The 13,813-nt window shown below is 45.2% G+C and overlaps 2 protein-coding genes across 2 annotated transcripts; both read right to left on the reverse strand.

Moving 5' to 3' along the window:
* Positions 1–4,021: 4,021 nt before the first annotated feature.
* On the reverse strand, positions 4,022–4,981 carry LOC116468413 (olfactory receptor 5B21-like). The gene has a single exon (XM_032151994.1). It carries the CDS (start codon positions 4,979–4,981, stop codon positions 4,022–4,024), a length of 960 nt encoding a protein of 319 aa, XP_032007885.1.
* Positions 4,982–7,904: 2,923 nt separating this feature from the next.
* On the reverse strand, positions 7,905–8,153 carry LOC116468192 (cytochrome c oxidase subunit NDUFA4). The gene has a single exon (XM_032755267.1). The coding sequence runs from the start codon at positions 8,151–8,153 to the stop codon at positions 7,905–7,907; it is 249 nt and encodes an 82-aa protein (XP_032611158.1).
* Between the last annotated feature and the right edge of the window lie 5,660 nt (positions 8,154–13,813).

A 13,813-nucleotide genomic window follows, 5' to 3' on the forward strand; every position in this document is an offset into this window, starting at 1 on the left:
TATGCACATTCAACTTTTGTATTTTTATCTGACTTTCATGCTTTCCAACGCGTTTTTGTTTTGTAGTTTCTTCTTTCTTCATGAGAGTATGTGTTTGTGTGTGTGCCACTTCTTGGGTGATAGATTATGGGGTTAAACTTAGATAAAATCACTCTTAGTAGATACCACTATGTTGTACATTATTTAGTTTTAGAATTCAAGGAGGTAACTGTGGCCTGAAGCTTCAGGCAGCCATCAAATGACTGGTCTCATCATTAGTTTTACTGCTTGTAGTGGCACCATACAACTTAGGCATGTGATTAAAAAAATGCTGAACAGAGATAGGTCAGTCCAGGCAAGGAGTGTTTTAAAATGTCCACCCAAAGAAACAGTCTACCTCAATTATGTAGAAACATGAGTTAACCAGTACCTTATTTCTGATTTATTCCAGTGATGTTTTACTACTTCTTACAGATGATGGTCTAATCAAATGTCCAATTGGCCAGTGACACACAAAGCTATGTGTTTACTAAATCTCATTTCTTTTTCCTCCTCTGGGTGAAAAAAGGACTGCATTTCCCAGCCTCCTTTGCCATATATTAGCCGTAAGACTGGTTTTAGGCCACTGATACATGGGTCAAAGTGATGTGAGCCAGCTTCAGGCCAGGTGCTTAAAAATGCTGTGTGACCTTGACCATTTGCCCCACCATTAAGATCTTGGAGGGCAAAGGGTGAGATGGCAGGATTGCAAGATGAGAAGGGTTCAGATATGGAGACACTGGATGGATAAATTTCCCCGAGAGTCACCTGATATGTCTCAAATTTAGCATAGGTGGAAAGCTTTGTGGTATGAAGTCACTGACATTTGGGGTTTGTTTGTTACTATGGCATAAGCAATCTGTCTAATAGATGTTCTGACTGTCAAGCTAGGGCCTACCACATTGTGTTACACCTAATTGCCACATAAATATTTTCGAGATGAATGAATTAGATTAATTTTTACTAAATCTCTTTTCCATAAGATTCTAGTCCTGATTTCAACTGAATACTAAAAATTTAGTTTATAAGTTAAAAGTAGGTGGAGCATAGGAGGAATTTAGTAAAGATTTGCTGAATGAAAGAAGACAAAAATGAGAAATTTTCACACTCAGCTTCCTGGAAGGGATTTTTAAATTGTTCATTTTTAGAATGTAGGTAGTAGGTAGGTAGGTAGTTAGGCAGACATGATCAGGGCAAGACAGGTTCCCCCCTCCAGGAATGTCAGGCAACCATCAAGTGATGGTTGTTAAACTGTCTCTCTAAAGTAATAACTGGTTGCAGCCAATGCCAGGGAGAGACAGTCTTCCAATAGATAGAAAACACGTGGGCCCAGCACCGTAGTTCACACCTATAGTCCCAACATTGTGGGAGGCCAAGGTGGGTTGATCATTTGAGGTCAGGAGTCTGAGACCAGCCTGGCCAACATGGCGAAACACCTTCTCTACTAAAAATACAAAAATTAGCTAGGTGTGGTGGTGTGCACTTGTAATCTCAGCCACTCAGGATGCTGAGGCAAAAGAATCGCCTGAATCCAGGAGGTGGAGGTTGCAGTGAGCCGAGATTGTGCCACTGCACTCCAGCCTGGGTGACAGAGTGAGTCTCCATCTCAAAACAAAACAAAATAACCTAAACTCCTGCCCCCCCAAAAAACACCTGAAGCTGATGATCAGCAGCTTCCCCATAAGATTTCAGGAGTTGGGTGAAGTTGGGTGAGTGGGCTCATGCATGCATGCTAAGAGGTAAAATGGTGAAGTTTAATTGCTGTGTGGTCTTCTGTTTTTTTTTTTTTTTTGAGACAGAGTCTTGCTCTTTGGCCCAGGTGGGACTGCAGTGGTGTTATCTCGGCTCACTGCAAGCTCCGCCTCCCAGGTTCACACCATTCTCCTGCCTCAGCCTCTGGAGTAGCTGGGACTACAGGCCCCCGCCACCGCACCTGGCTAATTTTTTTGCATTTTTAGTAGAGACGGGGTTTCACTGTGTTAGCCAGGATGGTCTCGATTTCCTGACCTTGTGATCTGCCTGCCTTGGCCTCCCAAAGTGCTGGGATTACAGGCGTGAGCCCCTGTGCCCGGCCTGTGTGGTCTTCTTCTAGGAACACTAAACTGGCAAGGGAAAAATGCCTCAAGTGAGCATGCCTACAACTTCAGTAAACACACTGCGCATGTGGCCCCTCCCAAGTGCTGGCAACCCACTGAGCATGTGCACGACCCACCCCAAGGGAAGAATCAAAGGAGGAGAAAAGAAGGCCCAGAACCATGCCAATGTATAAAACCCCAAGTCAAGAGTTGATCAAGGCACCTGGATCTCTCAAGTTGCCCACTTGGCCCTCTTCGAAGTTTACTTCCTTTCACTCCTGCTCTAAAAGTTTTTCATAAACTTTCACTCCTGCTCTAAAACTTGCCTCAGTCTCTCCCTCTTCCTTAAACCTACATCTGCCCCTCAGCTGAATTTTCTCTCCAAGGAGGCATGGATCAAATTTGCCACAGACCTGTATGGATTCACCACTAGTAACAAGAACAAAGTATCAAAATTAAACATGCTTATTAGGCTGGGCGCCATGGCTCATGCCTGTAATCCCAGCACTTTGGGAGGCCGAGGTGGGTGGATAATCTGAGGTCAGGAGTTCAAGACCAGCCTGGCCAACATGGTGAAACCCTGTCTCTACTAAAAATACAAAATTAGCCAGGTGTGGTGGCGTGCACCTGTAATCTCAGCTACTTGGGAGGCTGATGCAGGTGAATCACTTGAACCTAGGAGGCGGAGGCTGCAGTGAACTGAGATCACACTTCAGTCTGGGCAAAAAGAGCAAAACTCTGTCACAAACAAACAAACAAACAAACAAACAAAAAAACAAAAAACTCATTAAAAAAGTTTTGGAAAATGAGAAAAATAGAAAAACATTTTTCCTCTTCTAAAACTATAATGTACATTTTTTGTATTTTTAGGCTTCTTGTTTCTGTTAGATTATTGCGATTGCACTCTAGATGTTCTGGCCTGCTGTTTTCTATGTTATTACATAGTCTTCACAAGCATAATTTGTAATGGTTGATGTTATAATACATCTAGGGAATAAGGCATTTAATCCTTTTCTCTTTTGAACATTTAGGTCATTACCAATTTTTGATTTTCACGTAAGCTGCTATGATAGACCTATTTGTATAGTAAGATTTTCTGTATTTAGAATAATTGTCTTGAGGTATATCTGAAAAAAAAAAGCTTTTTAGTAATCCAAAAATCTCAGGCTGAAACCAATTCCATTCAGATTAGGACTTTGCATTGGTTTAAGAGTATGCTTTCTAATCCAGTGCTCAACCCTGAATTAGGTCTTCAAGGTCAGCTTCATCATTTGTGTGATTCTATAAAACACATATGCACACCATATGACATGTACACTTAAAGATAGGCCAAATATAAACATTTAAAACATCAGTTTCCCAAAGCACAGTATCTAATATAATGATGTAACTGCCTAATCATCATACACGTCCCCCTGCCACCAAACCCTTGAGAATTATGAGACACACACACACACATTTGGCTAAGATACAGACGTACAAGAAAAGATCTGTCTGGATCCGGAGGTTATCATGGAACAGTTCAGCAAAATGTGGTTGCAATAAGAAATAAGGACATCTCTATCCTGGTTATCTCTCCTTTCAGAGCAGGAAAAAAGAACTAAGTCACTTGTTGCCCATTCCCAGTTCTCTAAATCAGTGGCAAAACAGAAATGACTGTGTTGCATCTTGTCTGATGTTTCTTGGAAGTTACAATAAGCTGCCAATAAAGACTCAACTTGTGGTCGTGGTGTAATTGAACTATCTCTGGTCGTGATGTGAAACCCCTGATTTTAGATACTCACCCTCTCACTCATGGCATGACTTTAGGTAATTATTTTTTCTGAGTCATGTATCTTTCAGGGCTGCTCTTGGTTGGTTAGGTTAATTCATAGTGTGCTTTGGAAGATGTTACACCTTCCTCATTCCACCAAGTCACCTTGCAGGGCTCAGCCAGGAAAGATGTTGACCTGAAGCTTCCTCTGCAGGGCGCCCTTCACCTCCTTGTTGCGGAGGCTATAGATGAAGGGATTGAGCATGGGAATTATGATGGTATAGAAGACGGACACTACTTGGCCATTGGTATTGTTAGTAGATCCATGGGGCTGAACGTAGGTGAAAACCACGGTGCCATAGAAAATGGCAATGGCCAGAAAGTGGGAGGCACAAGTGGAGAGGGCCTTCTCCCTCCCTGCTACTGAGTGCATCCTCCCAATGGCCACCAAGACCAAGCAGTAGGAGGTGAGAATGATTGCAGCAGGCAGAAGGGTGACCAGAGCAGAAAAGACATAGAGGACCACTCTTGCTGTGGCTGTGTTGGCACAAGCCAGGTGGAGAAGGGGTGGTATGTCACAGTAGTAGTGTGTTAGCTGGTTGGGCCCACAGAAAGGCAGGGCAAAGACATTTCCAGTCTGGATAGCGGAGTTGGCTCCACCGAATGCATAGGACGCAGCTACCAGCTGGAGACAGGTCCCCCTGGTCATGATAGAACCATAATGGAGGGGTTGACAGATGGCTAGGAAGTGGTCATAGGCCATGGAGGCCAGCAGGAAGCTCTCAGCTGTCACATGCACTACAAAGAAGGTGAGCTGGACCACACAGCCCTCGAAAGAGATGGACTTGTCAGAGACCAGGAAGTTGACCAAGAGCTTAGGTGTGACCACAGAAGAGTAACAAATATCAAGAAAAGAGAGGACATTGAGGAAGAAATACATTGGGCTTTGGAGATGGGAGTCTGTGAAGATGAGTGCCATCATTCCCAAGTTGCCCACCACTATTATGGCATAGATGAGCAGGATGGCTCCGAAGAGAAGCTCCTGGAGGTCTGGATATTTGGAGAATCCCTGCAAGATGAACTTGGTGACTGGGGTGTGGTTGCCACTGGCAAGGGCTAGTTCTCCAGGTGTCATCTGCAGAGGTTACAATTGGCAATCACTCAAACAGTATTACTTGAGCATGTCTATGTCTGTGCAAGGTACAATGAGGAAGAATTTTAATCTGTTTTGTGTTGCCATTAAGGAATATCTGAAACTGGGTAATTTATAAAGAAAAGAGATTTATTTGGCTCTTGGTTCTGCAGGCTGTGCAAGCATGGCACCAGCATCTGTTCTGGTCAGGAACTCAGCAGGCTTTTACTCACGGTGGAAGGTGAACAGGGAGCAGGCATGTCACATGGTGAGAAAGGGAGCACAAGAGAGGACAGGAGGTGCCAGCCTCCTTTAAACAACCAGCTATTGCATGAACTACAGAGCAAGAACTCACTCATTACCATGGAGAGGGCAGTAAGACATTCACAAGGGATCTTCCCCCATGACCCAAACACCTCCCACCAGGCCCCACCTCTAACACTGGGAAGATTTGGAGGGGACAAACATCTAAACTATAGCATTCTTCCCCTGGCCCCCCAAATCTCATGTTCTTTTCCCCTTGCAAAACACAATCATGCCTTCCTAATAGCCCCCCAAAGTCTTAACTTGTACCAGCATCAGCTGAAAAGTCCAAAGTCCAAAGTCTCATCTGAGACTCCAGGCAAGTTCCTTCCACCTATGAACCTGTAAAATAAAAAACCATGTTACTTACTTCTAAGATATATTAGTGGTACAGGCATTGGGTAAACATTTCATTCCACAGGGGAGAAATTGTTCAAAAGAAAGGGGCAACGGGCCTCACACAAGTCCAAAGCCCAGCAAGGCAAACATTAAGTCTTAAAGCTCCACAATCATCCTCGACTCCATGTCCTGCATCCTGGGCACACTGGTGAAAGGGGTGGCCTCCCAAGGCCTTGGGAAGTTCTACCCCTGTGGCTTTGCTGGGTGTGGCCCACATGGCTGTTCTCATGGGTTAAAGTGGCTTTTCCATGCTGAGTTTGCAAGCTGCTAGTGGCTCATCCTGAGATCTGGAGGGCAGTGGCTCTGTTCCTGCAGCTCCACTGGGCAGTGCCCTGGTGGAGACTTTGTATGGGGGCTCCAACACCATCTTTCCCCTCAGCACTGCCCTAGTAAAAAATCTCTGTGGGGGCACTTCCCCTGCAGGGGGCATCTGCCTCGGCACCTAGGCTTTTCCATACATCCTTTGAAATCTAGATAGAAGCTTCCAAGCCTCCTTCACTCTTGCATTCTGCACACCTGCAGGCTTAACACCACATGGAAACCACCAAGGCTTATGGCTTGTGCCCTCTAGAATGGTGGTCTGAGCTGAATCTGGGGCCCTCTGAAACACAGCTGTAGCTGTAGCATCTGGGATTAGGGAGCAGTGTCCTGAGGCTGAGCAGGGCAGCATGGACTGGGGCCTTGCTCCTGAAACCATTCCCCCACCCCTCCAGGCCTCTGGGCCTGTGATAGAAGAGGCTGCCTCAAAGATTTCTGAAATGGCTTCAAAGCCTTTTCTCCATTGTCTTGGATATTAGCACCTGCCTCCCTTGTACTCATGCAAATCTCTCTAGCAAGTGGTTGCTCCACAGCCCTCTTGGATTCTCCGGAAAATGCTACTTTCTTCTCTGCCACATGGCCAGGTTGTGATTTTCCAAATTTTTACACTGCACTAACATTTTAGTAAGTTTCAGATTTAAGTCATTCCTTTGCCCCCATATGTGATCATAGGTTGTTAGAAGCGGCCATTCCACATCTTGAATGCTTCGCTACTTAGAAATTTTTTCTACCTGATACCCTAAGTCATCATCATTTTTTTTTTTTTGAGACAGGGTCTCACTCTGTTACTCAGGCTGGAGTGCAGTGGCACCGATCATGGCTCACTGCAGCCTCGACCTCCTAGGCTCAAGAGATCCTCCCACCTCAGCCTCCTAAGTTGTTGGGACTACAGGCATGTGCCACCGTGCCTGGCTAATTTTTAAATTTTTTCTAGAGACAGGGTCTCACTAGGTTGCCCAGGCTATTCTCAAACTCTTGGACTCAAGCAAACCTCCTGCCTTGGCCTCCCAAAGTGCTGGGATTATAGATGTGAGCCACTGCACCCAGCTCTCTAGGTCATCATTCTTAAGTTCAACCTTCCACAAATCTCTAGGGCATGAACACAAGGCAGCCAAGCTCTTTGCAAAGGCATAACAAGGGTGACCTTTACTCCAGTTTCCAATAAATTTCTCATTTCCCTCTGAGACCTCGTCAGTCTGGCCTTTACTGTCCATATTTCTATTAGCATTTTGATTACAACCATTAACCAGTCTCTAAGAAGTTCCAAACTCTCCCTCATCTTCCTGTCTTCTTCTGAGCCCTGCCAACTCTTCTAGCCTCTGCTCATTACCCAGTTCCACAACCACTTCCACATTTTCAGGTATCTTTATAGCAGCACTCCACTTCTCAGTACCAACTTTCTGCAAGTCTATTTTGCGTTGCTATAAAGGAATATCTGAGACTAGGTAACTTATAAACAAAAGTGGTTTATTTGGCTCATGATTCTGCAGGTTGAAAAGCATAGCCCCAGCATCTGTTCTGGTCAGGAATTCAGGAAGCTTTCACGGGATCAGCCCCTAGGACCCAAACACCTCCCACCAGCCTCCACCTCCAACACTGGGGACCACATTTCAACATGAGATTTGGTGGGGACAAACATCCAAACTATATCAAACACCGAGTTAAGTATAAGACTCCTTCTACAAGAAGCCAAAAAAAGGGATTTTATAGGCATTCTAAAGTTAGTTGCTTTTTCTTTTCTTTTTTTCACGTTTCATTTATTTATTCATCAGTGTAATGTCCAATGAAGTACACCAGCATGATTTCATGTTTGCGGAGGAGAAATATTTCCTGATTAAGTGGAAAGGTGTGTGGATGGCGTCTAGAAGATCCTAATTCGAAGCAGATTTACAGTGAAGCATTTCATTTAGAAATCTGGGCCTTCTTTCTTCAGTTTGCTGTAATCCACATTCACTGAGTAGGACTTGTATTGATCATTGGGAATCAGTTTGTTCCAGGGTTCTGGGTTATTGTTTCTGGCCCAACTAACATCTGGACTGAAAAATGCCGGACACAAGACATACCGTGCTGCTCCAGTACTCCCAGCTCCAATAAATATGAAGCAGGATATCAAACTCGGATTCTTCTTTGTCTCACTAAGGGTCTGGTGGGGCATGTCTGCAGCAGAAACCTCTGATTCGAAAGGAGAGAACAAGCCTAGCTAACAGGCTCTAGACTAAGCAGTATCTCTATTTACTTTTTCAATACTTAGTTATCAAATTATATCTTCGTGTGGTATTCTGGAAATTTGCATATGCTGGTGAGATGCCTTCTCATAAGATTCAGCATGGGTTAGAAGCATATATTTCTCGGCTTGGTGTGGTGGCTCATGCCTGTAATCCCAGTACTTTGAGAGGCCAAGGAGGGTGGATGACTTGAGGTCAGGAGTTGGAGACCAGCCTGGCCAACATAGTGAAACCCTGTTTCTACTAAAAGTACAAAAATTAGCTGGGCGTGGTGGTGTGTGCCTATAATCCTAGCTACTCAAGAGACTGAGGCAGGAGAATTGCTTGAACCCGGGAGGTGAAGGTTGCAGTGAGCTGAGAGCAAGCCACTGCTCTCCAGCCTGGGGGACAGAGCAAGACTCCATCTCAAAAAAAAAAAAAAAAAAAAAAAGCATGCATTTCTTTTCAAAAGTGGGAGAAAGGCAATTGTGAAGGGGGAGATGAGAGAGAGTCCAGCATTCTCATCACAGAGGTGTTCTCAAGCATGTCAGTTTTAGGAAAACATAGATATGGACATTGAGGTTCTGGAAACCGGTGCCCTTAGAAGGTCTTGCCTGTGAACCTTTTGAAGAGTCTTCACTTACCCTCAGGGCTACCAACCCTCATTTGAAGACTGTGGCCTTAGAAGAACTAGCCAGCTACTGAAACCTCCAAGACCCTGCCTCCGCCCTTGCTGCCTCTCCTCCCTCCCTTCCAGAGATGGGCTTGTGATTATGTGACTGTAGGAGAATTCAAGAAACATTCCATGCTCTTTACAGAATGACCGTCTATTTACTGGAAAGGTCAGAATATGCGATCTCAAAAGTCAGGGTCCTGGTGGTGTGGCAGAATCCTATCCGTGATTCAGCCTTGACGTTCAACCTAGCACAGTCAGCCTCCTGGCCTGTGCCCCAGTTTCTCCACCCAGATGCCCCATATATCATTTACGCTTATTTTTTTCTACCTTTCTTAGGGGTTTCCTTCTGTTCAAATCTAAATGTCCACGAGTCTCTGATCTACAATGAGTATTATTGCTTTCATTTTTCTCTGATAGGATGACAGACCAGTCCCTTAGGCACACACATTTACAAAGTCATACTCAGCATTATTATTATTGAAAAAAAAATTTTTTTTCAGACAGTCTCGCTGTGTCACCCAGACTGGAGTGCAGTGGCATGATCTCGGCTCACTGCAACTTTTGCCTCCCGGGTTCAAGCAATTCTCCTGCCTCAGCCTCCTGAGTAGCTGGAATTACAGGCACTCGCCACTATGCCTGGCTAATTTTTGTACTTTTAGTAGAGACAGGGTTTCACCATGTTGGTCAGTCTGGTCTTGAACTCCTGACCTCAGGTGGTCTGCCCACCTTGGCCTCCCAAAGTGTTGGGATAGCAGGCATGAGCCACCATGCCAGGCCATATTTTTAGGCTGAGTTCCTGGAATACAGCAAATAATGTTTCTTGTTTACCTTCCCAATCCCTCTCTTCCACCATCTTCTCATGGCCCAGTACTGCATTCCCTCCTAATCCTCCACTGCTCCTATCTCAACTTCCACATGGCCATTTGATTCCTTCAGAGACACACCTGTTAATAATTCTCAATTGTTGTGACCTCGGCAACAGCCTTCCAGGTGTACTTTGAGGTTCTCAAGTGCAGAGTATTTCCAGGTTTCCTCTATCATCCCTCCAGGTCTCCTCTATTATCCCTCCAGGTCTCCTCTATCATCCCTTTCGGCTTCCTCTATAATCCTGCAATGCCATCCCTCCGTCCCTCTAGTAAGACTTCCCGTTCCCCATTGAATCCTTGTTTTGTGTGCTGTTGTCATCTGGCAGTTGATTTTTACTCACACACATATTTAGAATTGTGTAACAGGGTCTGTCAATGTTTCTAAGTCTGTCTTCCCTCCTGCATGGTGTTGTTTTTCTTCCCTATGACATAACTTCTGAGAGCAAAGACTGTTTTAAGCTATATAACAAGCTGTCAGTGACTATTTGAACAACTACTATAATCTGAAAATATTTGAACAATTGCAGTTGTTCAAAAGAGTTTAAACAATTATGGTTGTTCAAAGTATTTAAACCATCATAGTTGTTCAAGGTATTTAAACAATAGCATGAGACACGGCTGTGGCCATTTAAGATCTTAAGATTTTGTTAAGAGACACACTTGCTTCCATGAAAACGAGTGAAGTTGGGTGGAGCCCACTGCCAGCAGGAACCCATTGAGGGAAGGGTGATTGCAGCTTGGGGTGCTCTGGGGAGGCTTCAGGACCAGGAGGCACGGGGCTGAGCCTTGAGGAATGAGAAAGGTGTTGTTAGGTGGAGGAGATGGGGAAGTGCGATGACCTGGAGCTAGGAATTAACCTCAGTAAACATTTACCGGGCAAAAGTGTGCATTGGAAGGGGTCAGGAAACTTGGCAGAGTTACTTAACCTCTCTGAGCCTCAGTTTCTGTGAGGATTGAAAGACAATGCGTGTCAATGTTGTACTCAGCACACTTCTGGAAACAAGGTAGGTACTTGATATACATTAACTTCCACCAAGTGAGATTATGCGTACCTGATGAATGGGGAGCTGGAAAACATTGCTCAAGACTGTTGAATACCATGGGATCTCAGGAAATGCTTACAGGCTGACAGAGTAAGGGATGGGGTGGGTGTGGATTTTGAAGGGAAGGGGAAGAGAACAGGCAACCTCAGCCTTCTGAATCAGCTCTGGCGGAACTCAGTAAGATTTGCAATAGAAAAATACCAACCTTAGCAGATGGTGCTCCCCAGCCTGACATACCTCAAGATGCGGAGGACTCAAGATTCTCTCAGGCCAACCACGTGGGGGTAGTTCTGGGACTCCCTTCCACTCCAGCCTGTATCTTCAGTTTCTCCTCTCTAAAGCTGTTCCTGGGGTAGCCACACATTCAGGCTTGGTAAGACACACAGCTCAGGCAAATAGGATGTGGCTTTCAGGACTGAAGCTACGGATGCATCTTGGTCCTGCCCAGAGCTTATAAAGCTGGCTTCATCTCCTCTTGATCCCTGGTGGCTCTGGAGGCTTAGAGCTCTGGGAGGTCCTTGAAACACACCATCTCCCTACTTGGGAGGTTCAGGCCTCAGGGAAGAAGAGATTATCCCTCCCTCTAGATTTTGGGCATTTGTTTTGGTCTTGAGGCACAGGGGGGTTAGGGGGGTTAGGATCTCCTTGAGGAGATGGAGTTTGTCATTCTAGTTTAAGGCAGGATTTCCCTATGTTGCCCCCCAGGCTGGTTTCGAACTCCTGGGCTCAAGCTATTCCCCTGCCTCATTCTCCCAAAGTGCTGGGATTACAGGCTTGAGCCATGATGCCTGGCCATTGTCATTCCATTCTTGGCAGTAGAAAGGCTTAGCACCAGCAGGTAGGAGACTTCCTGCCTCCTCTTTGGATTCTGAAACCTGAACGAGGAAAAGTCATCTTGTCCCTTGGGAGCTTACAGGAACCTGGGGGACAGTTTATGCGGTTTTTGACTAAATGACCCAAGGGGCCTTCTTTGCTGAACATTGAGGGTCTGTTGTGGGCCTCAATACTGATCAAACAAATTGGGGACACTGAGTTCAGAGGTTGGTGAGGAGCTGAGCGTGGTCTAGGGTTAGGGCCAGGGCTAGAGGTAAGTCCCTTTTCGCGTCATAAACTTTCATCACTGTTGCCCAAGGCTGGGTCCCAGCAGTGACAGAGCATTGAGGGTAGCTGGGAGCACACTAGGGCAGGGACTCTGGGGCCCTTCCAGGAAGCTCTCTAGGCTTCACCCACTGGGGACTCATTGGAGGAGGCACTAGGGGCTTTGTTAATGGAATGGGTAGTTTATATTAGCAATGAAAAAATATGATATTTAAAAAAAATGCTGCTGGGTACAGTGGCTCACTTCTGTGGTTCCAGCACTTTGAGATGCCAAGGCGGGCAGATCATCTGAGGTTGGGAGTTCAAGACTAGCCTGACCAACATGGAGAAACCCCGTCTCTACTGAAAATACAAAATTAGCTGGGCGTGGTGGTGCATGCCTGTAATCCCAGCTACTCGGGAGGCTGAGGCAGGAGACTCATTTGCACCCAGGAGGTAGAGGTTGCGGTGAGCCGAGATTGCTCTGTTGCACTCCAGCCTGGGCAACAAGAGCGAAACTCCATCTCAAAAAAAAAAAAAAAAAAGCAATCCAAGGGAAAAACAAGACAAAAAAAAAAAAAGATATTTCCAGAAATGAAGCTAACTTCTAAGCACAGGAAATGCTGATGGGCATAAGGAGGAGCCAAGGGATTTGTTACCAGGAGCAAACACACAGACTGATTATCTCCCAGTTGTTGCTTCTCTCCTCCTTTCCTCCCTCTCTGAGGTGGTGGGAGGGTGGGTTCCTCCCTACCCTGTGTCAGCTGACTCTGCTGTCCTGAGACTGCATCTTGAGGAGCTCAGCTGAGGCTACTGGAGTGCTGGTGATTGTGGTTCTGTGAATAATGGATTGTTCCAGCTAAAGAGAATTACAGAATATCCAGTCGGGTGGGCTCTCAGCTGAGATGTGACGGTACAGCAGTGCCTGAGGCAGGATTGGAGTCCCGAACATGGGAAGACCAAGAACATGCTTGGGGCACCAGCAAAGTAGAGGAATCAAAAAAAAAAGACTCATTTGGACATTTTTTAAAAAAGCACCAGGAAATGATAGAACGTTGGAATTTGCTTTAAAATAATCTGGCTGGGAAGAGTGGAAAGATAAAGCAAGAACTGATTATAAAATGATAAATGTTGAGGCTGAGTTGATAGGTCAGTTTATTATACTGTCTGCTTTGGTATATATTTGAACCTTTTAATGGTAATTTTTAAAAACATTGACGCATCATAGAAAAATTAAAACTTTGTTGCAATTCCTTATACTTAAGTTTTTTTTCAGTTTGGAACTGGGTTAAAGACAATTCGTAAGTGAGGCTGGGCTCACTGGCTCATGCCTGTAATCCCAGTGCTTTGGGAGGCCAAGGTGGGTGGATCACTGGAGGCCAGAAGTTCGAGACCAGCCTAGCCAACATGGCAAAACACCATCTCTACTAAAAATACAAAAAAATTAATCTGGCTTGGTGGTGTGCACCCGTAGACCCAGCTACTTGGGAGTCTGAGGTGAGAGAATCTCTTGAACCCAGGAGGTGGAGGTTGCAGTGAGCTGAGATTGTGCCACTGCACTCTAGTCTGGGCGACACAGATAGACCCTGACTAAAAAAAAAAAAAAAATTCATAAGTGGAGTGGTATGCGTATAATTTTTCAGTGCTGCTGGAATTATAGACATGAGCCACCATGCCCAGCTCAGCACTCAACAGGAAATGAAACTGGTGTTCAAAGAGAAGTGACTTACCCAGGATCATGCAAATAATTAGTCCTAGACTCAAAATTGTAGCCCATGTCTCCTGGATTCCAGTCTACAAATCTTTACATGGTCCCATCATCCTCTTGAAGAGTGCCTGGTCAATAATTTGGCATAAATGAATGCACAGAGCTTTCTGTCTTGCCCTAACAAGAGGCTTCAGTACTTTGCTACTTTGATTTTTTGGGTAATTTTTTTTAAATTGAAAAC

Source organism: Hylobates moloch, unplaced genomic scaffold (genome assembly GCF_009828535.3).
Source record: "Hylobates moloch isolate HMO894 unplaced genomic scaffold, HMol_V3 SCAFFOLD_5, whole genome shotgun sequence".
Taxonomy (NCBI): Eukaryota; Metazoa; Chordata; class Mammalia; order Primates; family Hylobatidae; genus Hylobates; species Hylobates moloch.